General features: G+C 40.5%; 1 protein-coding gene across 1 annotated transcript; it reads right to left on the bottom strand.

Annotated features, from left to right (window-relative positions):
- Positions 1–3,647: 3,647 nt before the first annotated feature.
- On the bottom strand, positions 3,648–13,807 carry ZNF502 (zinc finger protein 502). Its single transcript, XM_008071367.2, has 3 exons — positions 13,726–13,807; positions 6,516–6,620; positions 3,648–5,974 (listed from the first exon to the last, which is right to left on the bottom strand). Exons 2-3 carry the CDS (start codon positions 6,568–6,570, stop codon positions 4,401–4,403), a joined length of 1,629 nt encoding a protein of 542 aa, XP_008069558.1. The 5' UTR covers positions 6,571–6,620; positions 13,726–13,807; the 3' UTR covers positions 3,648–4,400.
- Positions 13,808–14,894: the final 1,087 nt, after the last annotated feature.

Below are 14,894 nucleotides of genomic sequence, written 5' to 3'. Positions count from 1 at the left end.
AGAGGTATGAGCAAAGAAAAAAGTGAGTAAAATACAAGGACACTGGAGTTTAAACTTCAACTGACACTGTTTGGGTGCCATTGGGCAACTCCAAACACCCATTTTCTTTAGTTGTTTTGAGGATCTGATGTGGCTCCAACCCACTGTGTCCTTCTGAAATCATGAATTAAATTACAGTGTACAGAGAATAAGCAATGCATTCCCATTCTTTATCATTTCACAGCCCAAGATGTCAGACAGTACTTCCGCTTTGGGAATTTTTTTTTTTTTTTCATTCTCTTTTTTGAGACATGGTCTCACTCTGATGCTCAAGCTGTAGTGCAGTGGGATGATCATAGCTCACTGCAGCCTTGAACTCCTGGGCACAAGCAGCAAGCAATTCTGCCTCAACCTCCCAAGTTGCGGGTACATGTGCATACCACCATCGCCAGCTAATGTTTACATTTTTCTTTTAGGAACAGTGGTCTATGTTGTCCAGACTGCTTTGAACTACAGGCCTCAATCAATTCTCCCACCTCAGCCTCCCGAGTAGGTGGGATTTCAGACATGAGTCATCACTCCCAGCCCACTATGAGATTTCTAAGCTCCAAGTTTTCTCCTGCCAGGCCAACATTACTTTTCTGTTCCTGTCTACCTTATTTCACGGATATTCAAGTTGACATAGGTGTCTGCACCTGCATGCATTTTCCTCTTTCTACTGGCTCTGACATCAATATAATTGAAAGCACTTTGTTAAACCGGGATTGGACTTTTTGTTGTAAAACATTTTTGGCTGTATTATATGTTGTTATGGGACCCTCTGTTTAATATAACCACATACTTTACACATGGGGCAAGTTTCAGGACTGTTGCTCTTGGCAAACACTTCAGACACATCCACCATGCCTCCTTTCTGCCAGTAACTGAGGACCTAAGTCACAACCTGCAGGCTGACATGCAGAAATGTCTCACTTGACATTATAGTTAAGTTCAGTTAATATTTATTGGCACTCATAAATACCAGGCACTGCAGATACAAAACAAATATCACATAGTTCTTTCCCGATAGAGCTGACAGTTCAGTGGAAAGAGAAGTCTATAAACCATTATAATGTAACATGATAAAATGATATAAGATACAAAAGATAGAAATAATGAAAATACATGAGGTTAGAGACAGCTTTAAGATGCTGCCTGAGCACATTCATGTGACAAAGCAGAGTTTTCCAGGCAAACAGAAGCAGGAAAGGGAACTAAGGCAATAGAATAGTATATACAAAATGTCAAAGTAGAATCACAGGAATTTGCAAGAAGGAACAGAATGTGCCAGGCAAGGAAGAGCAACTGAGGATGGCAATATTGGCATGGGCTAGATGAGGGGCTTCTCTTCAAAAGTCTAGGACTTTAGTAAGAGAGAACAATAAACGCTGATTATGCTTACAAAGATCCAGAAGAAATCTGAAAGATGGCCTAGTGAGACAAGAAACTGAAACAATGTTAGAAAAAATTTTTAAATAACCTAGGAAATAAATTGGGGGCTAGACTTCAGCAATAGCAGTGGAGATGGCTTCCAGACTTAGGAAATAATATCAGAATGATAACAGTGATTGGATAGAAATGAAGACTGAATAAGAAGGAAGACAGGGAGATTCCTAGGTCTGGAGCCACACTGAAGTAACTAGGCACATCACAGGCCAGCAAATGAGAAAATCAGAATTAAACAATTACTTATAGGTGTGAAAGTGTGATAATATGGGTATTGAAAAGATGAGTTCCTTTCATTTTTGTTTCCCCAGAAAGTGAAAACGTGCCAGACTCTCGGTCTGAGAAATAAAAATTCAGGGTTGTGTCCATTCCATCTAAAAAAAAATCTTTCTCACAATAACTTAGAGATACTGTCCACACTTAAGGTTTTCCATTTCTCAAGATACCTCTTCCTATTCTCTCCACTCATGATTCTAAAAATAATACTATATAAATATTACTACAAATACTTATCAGGTAATTCTTAAAAAGGTTCTGATAGGCAATGGTTGGTTAAAACATATTACTTCATGAAATATTTAATATTTATTGAACATTTTCTATATACCAGCAATTAGTTCTGTAGTTTTACTTTTTACTTAGGGAATATATTCATTGACATTTGCTTTTGATAGTATGTATTTTCATGTACATATTTAGAAAGCTTTCAGAATTATTTTTGCCCATAAGGTATTATTCACCTGTGAATTCTCCTATGGTAGGTTTTTGTGGTTGTTGTTTTCTGAGTTGGAATCTCACTCTGTTGCCCAGTCTGGAGTGCAGTGGCATGCTCACGGCCACTGCAGCCTCGACCTGCTGGGCTCAGGTGATCCTTCCACCTCAGCCTTCCAAGTAGTTGAAACTACAAGCACGCACCACCATAGCCAGCTAAATTTTTTATTTATTTATATAGAGATGAGGTCTCACCAAGTTGCCCAGGTTGAACTCGAACCCGTGGGCTCAGGCAATCCTCTCCACTTGGCCTCCCAAAGTGCTGGGATTATAGGCGCGAGCCACTATGCTCGGCCCCATGATAGTTTTTAAGAACATAATCTTTGGGCAACCCCCTCAGGTCCCCTCCCACTGTGGGAGCTTTTCTTTTCTCTCAATAAATCCTGCACACACAAAAAAAATCTTCATAGCTAGGGAGAGGGAAAAGAATATGTGATATTTATGCCACATTCCCATTAATGGTAATACATAACCCAAACCATTGCTTACAAGACAGCTGCTCTTAAAAAATCAATAATGAGTTCCAAATAATTAAGCAATTCAGAATCCACTTAATTTAGCTGTTTTTAATAGCCGTATATTAAAAACATATAAACTTCAGGGTTTAAGGTTTTTTTTTTGGAGATGGGGTTGGAATCTCACTCCGTCTCCCAGGCTGGAGTGCAGTGGCATGCTCGTGGCCACCCCAGTGTCAAACTGCTGGGCTCTGGCGATCCTTCTGCCACTGCCTTCCAAGTAGCTGGAACTACAGGCATGCACTACCATGTCCAGCTAATTTTTTGATTTATTGTAGAGATGAGGTCTCATCATGTTGCCCAGGCTGGTCTTGAACCCACAGGCTCAGACAATCCTCTCGCCTTAGCCTCCCAAAGTGCTGGGATTATAGGAAGAACTATTTCAAATACCAAAGACTATCCTCATTCTTCTGAGGCTCATTTTCTTGGTAGTAGTTAAAAACATGAAAGTAACTGGGAAAATCATAGAAAATCATGCCCTTTCGAAAATATCATCACAGTCAGTGGCAAACTGTGCTACCCTGATTTTCAGGGATTTGAAAAACAATCTCTTTAGAACTATTTCCCAAGTCATTCCATGACAAATGTCAACACTCTCTTAAGGACTAGTCCAACAGCCCCAAAGTCCAGATAACCTAGAAGCCCATCTTCCCTCAACACTAATTTTCTGAAATACTAACAAACTAAATCTCATTTTGCTAGAATACTGTTAGTCTCTCTCTCCCCAGGTCTGTGAACCAGTGGCCCAGCTAAACTTACAAGAAATAGGTGTACCCCTTAGTCTAGGCAAGGTTATGTAGATAGCTTGCTCAGCTACATGCAGGATTCCTGCCCTGAACCTCTTATCCTAACACAGACTGTTTCTTGCCTGGGTAAACCAGTATTCTTCTGGAATGGAGATGGGGTCTTCCTGTCTCTGGCTCTGAGTAAATATGACTGTCTTCCCACAGACTGGCATCATGAAATCTCCCTCGACCAACTATTTCCTACTTAGCTCCAAGTCACCCCAAATCTTGAAAGATCAGGAAAGATTTTTATTCTGATAAAAGTGTTTTTCACCAACACATCCGTAGAGGTAAGCTCAGTTCTTGCCACATATCCTTTGTGAATGAATGACTATGGTTTCCTTTTTACTTGTTTCTGTCCTCCCTCCACAGGCTCACTCCCAAAGGTCAGAGAGCCTCCCCTATGGTAGCATGGTCAAAGCTGCCACAAATATCTGGAGGCTTCTTAAACTTAGCACTACATCAGAACTGTTACAGGAAGTGTTTGGAAAAACGCTTCAAACACTGGGCAGTAAACATGGGTAACAAGGTCAGAAGGTAAGACAGAGTTATAGTAAAGGAAGCACAAATGCTAACTTAACAAATGTCTTCTCAAGATGTAACATTCACATGGGGCAAGAAGAGTGGCAACCTACAGGCTTTATCTGAAAAGCAGGATTTTCTTTCTACCCTGTATTCCCATACGCCCTCCTGGAGTATGCGCTGCATTCTCCAGGCTCCCACCTCCATTTGTGGTAACATCTTCTCAGAATGCAACAGCCAATGTTCCTTCAGCCTACCCTCTAGAAATTTTACCTGCCCCACCCTCCCAGCCAGATTCCTAGTCACTGTATCTAGAGAAACTGTCATAACCTAAACATGAGTATTATTCACCACTGTGAAGTTTCTGATGTCTGAAAAGAACTGAACTATGTCTGAAGAACTTTCCACATTCAATGCATTCATAAGGCTTCTCACCAGTGTGAATTCTATAATGTTCACTAAGGTGTGCATACTTGCGGAAGGTTTTCTCACACTCACTACACTTATAGAGCTTCTCACCAGTGTGAGTTCTATGATGTTCGGTAAGAGATGAGCTGTGAGCAAAGGCTTTCCCACATTCTTTACATTTATAGGGTTTTTCTCCAGTATGAATTCTCATATGCTGAGTGAGGCAGGTGTTCTGATTAAAGCCCTTTCCACATTCACTGCATTTATAGGGTTTTTCCCCAGTGTGACTTCTCTGATGCCGAATAAGGCAAATGCTCTGAATGAAGGCTTTACCACATTCACTGCATTTGTAGGGTCTCTCCCCTGTATGGATTCTCTGATGTTTAGTGAGAGGTGTGCTCTGAGTAAAAGCTTTGCCACATTCCTTACACTTATAGGGTTTTTCTCCAGTATGGATTCGCTGGTGTTTAATAAGAGATGGGCTCTGACAAAAGGCTTTGCCGCAGTCCTTACATTTATAGGGTTTCTCTCCAGTATGAATTCTCTGGTGCTGAGAGAGGTTTGCCTTTGTTTGAAAGGTTTTCCCACATTCATCACACTTATGGGGTTTTTCTCCAGTGTGAATTCTCTGATGTTGTGTAAGATTTGAGTGTTTGCGAAACGAAGAGCCACATTCAGTGCATAAATAAGGCTTCTCACCAGTGTGAATTCTCTGATGATGAATAAGGTGTGTATTCTGATTGAATGCCTTTCCACATCTATTACATTTATAAGGTTTCTCTCCAGTGTGAATTCTCTGATGTTCAGTGAGATGTGAGTGATTGCGGAAGGAATTCCCACATTCATTACATTTATAAGGTTTCTCTCCAGTGTGGATTCGCTGATGCTGAGTAAGAAATGATCGACATCGAAATGTTTTTCCACACTGCTCGCATTCATATGGTTTCACCCCAGTGTGAATTCTTTGATGTTGAACAAGAAATGAGCTACGACTAAAAGCTTTCCCACATTCCTCACATGCATAGGGTCTCTCTCCAGTATGAGTTCTCTGATGTTGGGTAAGGGATGAGCTCTGAGTAAAGGCTTTTCCACATTCATTACATTTCCAAGATTTTTTCTGTGTGGGCAGAGTCGGACAATTAGTTTGGTTCGAAATCTCATTGGTATGTATATTACCTGTTTCCCACTGATGCAGACTGTCTTCTGCAGAAACCCTGAGATGTGTAACAAGGCTTGAGGTCAAAATCAAGCTTTTCTTACAATTATATTGCTGACTAATCATTTCAGCAGGTGCTTCCTTGTGGATCAAAGTCATTCCCCCAAAACCTCCTTCCTGGAAAAGGCATGGCTCAGGAACCTCTCTGGGAGAATTTCCCTTCATGCCCTCACATGCATATTTTTCTTCAAATGTAGAATCCTGGTATTCATCCTCTTGGAATCGCTTTGCTACTATTCCTGTTGATTCAGTTTCATAGACATCCTGCTCTGGAGTAGGCTCATTTGCCCAACCTAAAAGAAAAGAGCAGAGTGACTATCTCTTTTGCATGGCAGAGTAAAAGCCCCTGAAGCTATAGGGTCTTAACTCTGGCAGGTCTCACTAATGTCTTAAGAGTTAAGGGCCAATAAAGGAAAGCACGGCAAATAATTCAGAGCTGCAAGTGGTGAAAGAGATCTGCATCAAAGTAATGTGATGATTATTAATGAGGAACTCCCATGGAAAGGGCAGTTACAGTCACCTAAGCAGTGAGAGGATTACAGACAATGAAGGAAAGTGAAAAACAACATACAAGCTAAGATTAGGGCAAGAAAGGAAACATGAATATTTTGTATTCAAGAAGTGGAAAGTAGGAAAATATAAAAGTTAAATGCTGGAAATGAGAAAGATAAAATGAGAACTGGGGAAAAGTTGCCTCACCCACACCTGCCCCAAACATCCCTGCAAGATACAGTAATTTAATCTCCTGAGCTTCACTCATCTTCTCTTCTAATACTTCCAAAGTCTTCCTACTGCCTGGCTACTTCTCCCATTGGTTGTCCCTTGCTCACTCACCTGGACAAGTCTCTCCTGTAATCTCTTTCTCTTCAGTTCCTTGCATATTCAACATCCACAAATCGTCTCTCTGCTTTGATTGGAAAACACTTCAGGTTTGGAAAACTGGAAGGGAAAAAAAAAAAAAAAAAAAGTGGGGGAGAGGATATCATGGTTTCAGTAAACAGAAAACAAGAAAGAGCTGTTGCTTAAAGGCAATATCTAGTAATTCACACAATACCTCTCAGGACAGTAATGCAGATGCACCAGCAAAAATCAGCACTGGCTTGCAGCTTCCTAGGTTCACAAAATCCCATTTGTTAGCTGTCCAAGAAGTAACAGAATCAGACAGACTGACAGACTACAGAACACTCAAGCACTTGATAAATCATACTATTATTTATCACTTTATAATGATAAATATAAGGAGTAAATAGCTAGGAATATTCAAGTCAACAAGTGCACTGTCTACCATACAACAATCAATATGAAAGGTCAGCTAATATAATCAAATGCTGCATGGCATGAGAAAATGTCCTCACAGCAAGGCTAATGCATTAAGTGTTACTCACCCATTTCTATCACATGTCGAGGAGCTAAGATAGTGGTTAGGGAATGCCCTCTAGAGACACGCTGATTGTCCTTTCTTGTAGATATCATATCAAGTAAACAATTTTTTTCAGAGACAGTTCAATATAAGAGCACAGGTTTCAGTTTTAAAAAATCTAATTGTGAAATAATTTTTGACATACAAAAATTGCAAAAATAGTAGACAAAGTTTCTGCAAATTCTGCTGTTTGAAATGTCAAAATCATAACTGTTCACCTAAAAATATCTTCTATACAACCCTGAAGTAAGCAGAAATGACAGCATTATTTCAAGGAAAAAAAGGAAGACACAGAGATGGTTTTACCAGTGCCACGGGCTCCAATGGCATGAAAGAACAGAATGAGTCTGCTGAAGTACATAAGGTTGTTCCTGTGTGCTTCTCATGCAGGTCTGTGCCTCCATATTGGATTGTGAAGGTTTAAGAAGATCCTATCTGGGTTCTCCTGATCCTCTTTCATAGGAGGGGCATAAAGGGGACCTGTCAGCCATCATGAATCCTACAGAGACTCATGCAGCAGAGTGGGATTTGGGTGAAATCAGTGCTAGATGATGGAAAAAAAAAAAAAGTCAAGACAATACCCCTGCCTGCCAGTAGCTTATATCATAGCTGGAAAAAGACATTAAACCAATAATTTCAAATACGGGAGTTACCAAATTGAAAGCACAAGGAGCTATGGAATGTAGGGCAGAGGGGACATAATCTAGTCTGGGAAATCAGGCCTCTCAACAGGTAAAAAGGTAAAAGTATATACCAAAACAGAACATACAAAACAAATGAAGCTCAGTACCTTGGGAGAATGAAGGAGACCCAGTAAAGTCAAGATATTAAGCCCCAGAAATGAGACAGAAAGCCTGAGGCAAGCAAAGACCAAATCAAACTGCAAACCATTTTAAGGACTTTACCCTGAAGTGAGCAGAAAGCCATAACAGGGATAATATATATATCCCATTTCCCAGAGTGCAGAGAAAGAATGTGTGCAGGGCTAGGGGTGCAAGGGGAAGGCTAGACAATCCCTTGTGAGGATGTTTCTATAATTCAGTAAGGGAACTGGACTAAGAGACAGAATCCAGAGTTGGATGAATATTGCTGGCCAGGATGAGAGATGGAGAAGTCAAGAATGATCGGCCAGTTTTTGACTAGAAAAATGACAGCGACCTCTAGTGAGAGTAGGAACACTTGTCTGGGGAGGAGGATTCCTATAGTTTTGAAATGTCCAAACAGAAAGTAGTACATAGATATCTGGAATACAGGAGAGAGGAGTGGTCTAAAGAGTTTTAAATATAGAAAGAGTTAACTGGCCGGGCATGGTGGCTCAAGCCTACAATCTTAGCACTTTGGGAGGCACTGGATTGCCTGAGCTCAGGGGTTCGAAATTAGCCTGGGCAACTTGATGAAACCTCATCTAAACAGTAAATCTAAAAATTAGCCAAACATGGTAGCGTGTGCCTGTAGTTCCAGCTACTTGGAAGGCTGAGGCAGAAGGATTGCCTGAGCCCAGCAGGTCGAGGCTGTGGTGGCTGTAAGCATGCCACTGCATTCCAGCCTGGGCGACAGAGTAAGACTCCAACTCTAAAAAAAAAAAACAACAAAAAACCTCAATGAGTCTATACATGTAAAAGATCTCAAATCCCCTAAAAGATATAAATAAAAATAATTTAATATATGAAAAAAGTAGCATTTCAAATCATAAAATAATAGATTACTCATAAACTATGTTGGGACTCTCTAACTTCTTGAAAAATAACTTGCTGAAAAATACACTTAATGAGATTCCTACAATATACTACATATCAGAATAAACAAAAACTGATTAAAGGTTAATATATTTTTGAAAAAAGAAATCATAGGCCAGGCATGGTGGCTCATCCTGTAATCCCAGCACTTTGGGAGGCCAAGGTGAGAAGACTGCCTGAGTCCGGTGGTTCAAGACCAGCCTGGACAACTTGGTGAGAACTCACCTCTACAATAAATCTAAAAAAACTAGCTGGGCATGGCAGTGTGCATCTGTAATTCCAGCTACTTGGAAAGCTGAGGCAGAAGGATGGCCTGAGCCCAGCAGGTCGAGGCTTTGGTGGCCATGAGCGTGCCAATGCACTCTAGCCTAGGTGACAAGAGTGAGACTCCAATTCAAAAAAAAGAAACCATAAAATAATAAAATATGGACAAAGGATTGAATTTAGGGTTAGGATAGCTCTTTCTAAGCATGATACAAAATAGCAGAAAAATTGATAATTTTAATCCACACAACAAAAAATGGACAAATCTGGCCACAGGAAAACAATATTCTATCCAAAATACAAATAAAGTTAAAAGACAAACAAGCTTAAAAACTTTTTGATTTATATATCAAGGAATACATAAGCCTATATACGAAGATTTCTTACAAATGAGTAAGGACAAAAGATGAACTAAGAGAAAAATGAAAAATACAATAAATACACCAAGAATTACAAAAGGCCAATAAACATATCAAAACAAAGTTCCATGTCTTTGGTATCCAAGGAAATGGAAACTGAAAGACGGATGAATCAATTTTTATATCAAGTTGGAAAACCTATTTTCAATGTCACACTTAAGACCGGCAAAGGTACAGGGAAAGAGCACTTCTCATACACACTGGTGGGAATTGAACTGGTCCCATCTTTCAGGAAGTAATTTGGCAACATACATCAGTTCTAAAAGCTGTAACTTCAGTTGTTGCTGGGATATTGGTACAGGAACTCATATTATACATTTTGTATTATAACACCTGCAGTGTATCTCAGAAGCTCCTTAAAGTCATCAATACGTCATAAAAATGCCTGGGTTCTTTGACCTAGTAATTCCACTATTAGAACTTTCTCATAAAATAACTGCTCAGCAAGGAAAAAAAGTACTCTTCTGTTATCTGGAAAAAAAAAAAAATCCCCTACAGTGTTGTGGCAATAACAATTTTTCTATTGGTAGACACTGAGGCTTAGTAAATTATGGTACTTCTACTTGATGGAAATTATACAGATGAAAGATAATTAAAAATAAAAATATGTGATTATTTGGGCATTTATGCCATATGTAAGTGGAAAAAAAAAGGCCATCAAAATTTCAAGTGCAACATAACACCATATGCTTGTTAAAATATGCATGTGAATAAGATCAAGAAAAAAATAATCATCATTGTAATGATACAATTAACTATTAATGATTTTCCCAAACTTCCTCTATTATCTATATTTTGGTTTACTTTTTAGGAAGGTAGGCCAGGCTCAGTGGCTCGCCTGTAATCCCAGCACTTTGGGAGGCTGAGGCGAGTGGATTGCTTGAGCTCACAGGTTTGAGACCCATCCAGGGAACTTGGTGAGACCTCGTCTCCACAATAAATCAAAAATTAGCCGGGCGTGGTAGCACGCGCCTCTAGTTCCGGCTACTTGGAAGACTGAGGTGGAAGGATCGCTGGAGCCCAGCAGGTTGAGGCTGGAGTGGCCGGGAGTGTGCCACTGCACTCCAGTCTGGGTGACAGAGTGAGACTCCAACTCAAAAAACAAAAAACAAATAAAAAACTAATCTAAGTCTATAAGAGTATATATCAAATTATTAACCATGATCATCTGACCTTTTTGTAATGTTTGAAAGTTTTCCCATAGGAATAAATAACTTCTGTAATCAGAAAAAAGTAAAAAAAAAAAAAAAAAATCAAAGATGGCACAAAGATTTATGTATAAAGATCACATTACTGCTAAGATTAAAAAATAGGCAAACAAACATTGATGGAACGTCAATATAATAGGTTGACTACTAAAAATCACATTTCCAAATGTGAGAAAATACAGTATGTTAAAAAGAAGGATACAAAACACTAAAACAAAAAAATATACACACAGGCTGGGCATGATAGCTCACGTCTATAATCCTAGCACTTTGGGAGGCCGAGATGAGAGGACTGCCTGTTCGAGACCAGCCTGGACAACTTGACAAGACCTTGTCTCTACAATAAATCAAAAAATTAGCAGGGCTTGGTGGCGCATGCCTGTAGTTTCAGTTACTTAGAAGGCTGAGGTGGAAGGATAGCCTGAGTCCAGCAGGCTGAGGCTGCAGTGGCTGTCAGGGTGCCACTGCACTCCAGCCTAGGTGACAGAGTGAGACTCTAACTCAAAGAAAAAAAAATACACACATATACTAGCACCAAATAATCATTCAATGGAAATTATTGTTGTTGTTGTTGTTGTTATTATGAGTCAGAGTGTCACTCTGTTGCCTGGGCTAGAGCACAGTGGCACAATCACCACTCACCAAAGCCTTGATCTCCTGGGCTCAGGCAATCCTTCTACCTCAGCCTCCTGAGTAGCTGAGGCTACAGACACAAGTCACCTTGCCTGGCTAATTTTTTGTTTTTTTATTTTTTTGAGGAGACAAGGTCTTGCTATGTGACCGAGGTTGGGCTTAAACTCCTGGTCTCAAGTGATCCTCCTACCTTGACCTCTGAAAGTGCTGGAATTACAGGCATGAGCCACCATGTCTGGCCAGAAACTATTATGAATACACAGATAAAACAAAACAAACACATAAAAAAAGGACATAAAGAAAACCCACCCAAATGTTAACACGCTTATCTCAAGGTCAGTTAATGGGTCATTTCACTTTGTTCTTTATACTCTTCTATATATTTCACTTTTTCTTCAATAGACATATGTTACTTTCACAGTAGAAAAAGTAGTTACTTTTAAGAATCTACAAACAAAAACCAAAAAATGACAGATCTAATAGATACATTCAGAATAAGATGAAAGTGGACTGGACTGGGAGTCAGGAAATTGCTATGCCCATGTGAGTGAGCCTACACAATAGGTTATCTGAAAAGGATGACAAAACAAATAATATCCATGAGTCCTTCCAGCTCTAGCACTCTTTGAATCTTTGACAAGTTAATTCAAGTAAAGCACTCATAAAGACGATAGGTACTCAACAGGGTTCAGACACTATTATGTTTGACACTAAAACCTACAGAGAAGAAAAAAGCATTTTGGTGATGATTGCTCTCCTCCAATCATGGATTGTGTGAGCTGGCAGCAGTTTGTCTATGTAAAGGCTCTGCAAACTTTCTGCAATGGGCCAGAAAATAAATATTTTAGGCCTCATAGGCTAAATGGCTATATGGTCTCTCTATGTCTGTTGGACCTATTCAACTTTACCTTGGTAGTTTCAAAGCAGAAATAGACAATATGTACAGGAAAGAGCCTGACTGTGTTTTAATAAAACAATATCACAAAAAAGGTGGTAGACCAAATTTCGCCCGTAGTTTGCTGACCCCTAGGCCAGAAAGCAATGAACAGGTGTTTCTACAAATGGCTACCGTGGAATAATCTGATTGGTAGTGATTTTAAGATGTTAGAAGGATCTCTCTGTAGATCTAGGGGGAGATGTGTATTATTATTAAAAAAAAAAAAAAAAAAAGAGGTTCCTCATAGCCTCATCATGCTATCAGAGAGCTGGCTTCCTACTCATTCCTTGTAAGCTTTTTCCCTGCTGCTACCTCATTACTCCTCAATAATTCCGTAAAAGAGTATAGGCCAGCTAGGTAAGGGGTTTCAAAAATTTGAAACCACAATTCCTTCAACAAGACCACATGGAAATGTACTCCTCTCTAAACCCTTCTCGGTTTGCCTGTTAGCACTAAATGACACACACACCCAGGCTATAGCAGCACATTATATGTATCTCTTCTGTAGCTTTGGGTCACTCAGTAACACTATGCCCTTGGACAAGTTATCTGTTCTTTCTGTATCTCAATTTCTTCACTTTTAAACTACCAAAAATTCGCTGTTGAGAAGATTAAATAGCACAAATGCTTCAAACACAGTAGCATATGACAAGTGCTAAATAGATATAATTTTAAATATTATTTCCAAAATTTGCTTGTATACATATTTTCCATCATTAGAATAAAAGCGTTTTCACATTTGGCAGGCTCCAATGTCACTCATTCTGTAGCCTTGGCCCTGAATTCTGGTAATGTTTGGCACGTAATGGACAGTCACATTTTGTTGGAAGACATTAACGTTGGTAAACAGAGTATCACATCTAAGCTGTCACCTGAGCCTCGTGAAGAAAGCAAGACACAGACTACTAGATAGTCCAACTTCAAGAAACAGCCACTGTACTCTCCAGAATTATAATCCAGGTCTCGGGACTCCCCAACTAGTGCACTTTGCATTCTTTGCCATTTCCTATTAAGAGAGTCCCTAAATGAGGTTGACAGCTACCTGATCGGCTGGGGGAAGTAGCTAGTGTCGAGAGAGACTTCTAAGTCCCGGGATTTCGTTTCCGCACACAGTTCTTATTTCTTGATAAACCATTCACCACTCTCTTACTCGCTCATTCATTCATTCATTCTGTCATTTTCGGAAACGCTTCCTCTATGCCTGGAGCCTTCCTGGACCTTGGGGTCTGCAGTGATGAGGCAGCAGGCGCGACACGGCTGGTCCACCCGGAGTGTCCTGGGTTCCGGGCGGCACGCGCGGGCAGCAACTCGGGGTGAGGGGTGGGGTGATCGAAACCGGGACGACTTCTCAGATAAGCCCCCGGTCCGCCGCCCCAGCCCAGGCGCTCTGGGAATCCTTCCTTTTCCCTTCGTGGGGCCCAGCTCACCGTGAGACCCGGAGGCTCCAGTCGCAGCGGCGCCTACGGTCCCGAAGGTTCGCGAAAGCCCTGGACGCAGGAAGAAAGCCTCTGGCGCCGGAAGTGCGGAGGCGCGGGCGGTAATGCGTCACAGCGGTCTAGCGCGGCGGCCACTGACTCTCTAGGAGGCGGAGGAGGATCTCTATGGAGCTCCAAAAGAAGGCGATCCCTCCAAGCCCAGCCTCTAAGCCCTGTCTTGTTTCTCTCCAAGCCTAGCTTTGTTTCCCTCCAAGCCTTGCCGCATTAAAGACTACCTTGGCCCAGAACACAGTGGCTACCTTATCCTTTAGGAAAACTGTAGAGGAGGGTTTTAGGTGTGGAGAGGGTGCTTGGTAGGAGTCGGAATGGGCCCTCTCAGCCAGAAACTATTACACTCCATCTGTTTAAAATGGCCCCATTCAGTACCTTGAATGATCCCCTGTTATGTTAGAATAAAGGACAAACTCCCAATCTAGGCCCACAAAAACTGACCTCAACAGTAACATCTCTTATTTTGCAATCGTATACATTCCGCTATAACATTACTCAATTCCCATTGGCTCCCTGAAATCCCTTGACTGTTTCTGACTCTAGATCTTTTGTCCAGATTTGCCTTCTGGGATAGTCTCTCTAGCTACTCTCCCCAACCTTAGCCATCCAATTTATACTGGTTCTTCAAAACCCAGTGCCAGTTCTTACTTGACCTCTTGACTATTGCCTTCATGGGTCTTTATTTACACTTTCTTACTAATCCTTATGAGTAATTCTAGCTCTAGCTGATCTATTCAGTGGCCCTCTAAATATACAAATGTGTCTACTTTCATGAATACATTATCAGGAAGATATGCCCAGCTAACATCCTACCCAAGGACAAGTGTGGATTACCCAGTTCATCACTATACAATTCTACTCAGCTATATGGAGCTATCACTTAAGCATTATACCTCACTGTTTAGCACAGTATTGGACACAGAAGATATTCAATAAATGCTTACTGAATTCATTAATTAGATACAAAAGTAAAGTTCAAAATTATTTGCATTTTTGATCAACTGAAAAATACACCATAGGTTAAGTCCAGAAGCCAAACTATCCATACCACTTAACTTGCATGTTCCCATCTCCTCAGCTCACTCTATCCAACTACTGTCTCCATCTGT

The sequence above is a fragment of the Carlito syrichta genome, unplaced genomic scaffold (genome assembly GCF_000164805.1).
Source record: "Carlito syrichta isolate Samal-C Ts95f unplaced genomic scaffold, Tarsius_syrichta-2.0.1 Scaffold314298, whole genome shotgun sequence".
Classification (NCBI taxonomy): domain Eukaryota; kingdom Metazoa; phylum Chordata; class Mammalia; order Primates; family Tarsiidae; genus Carlito; species Carlito syrichta.
This window is presented reverse-complemented; position numbering and strand designations above follow the sequence as displayed.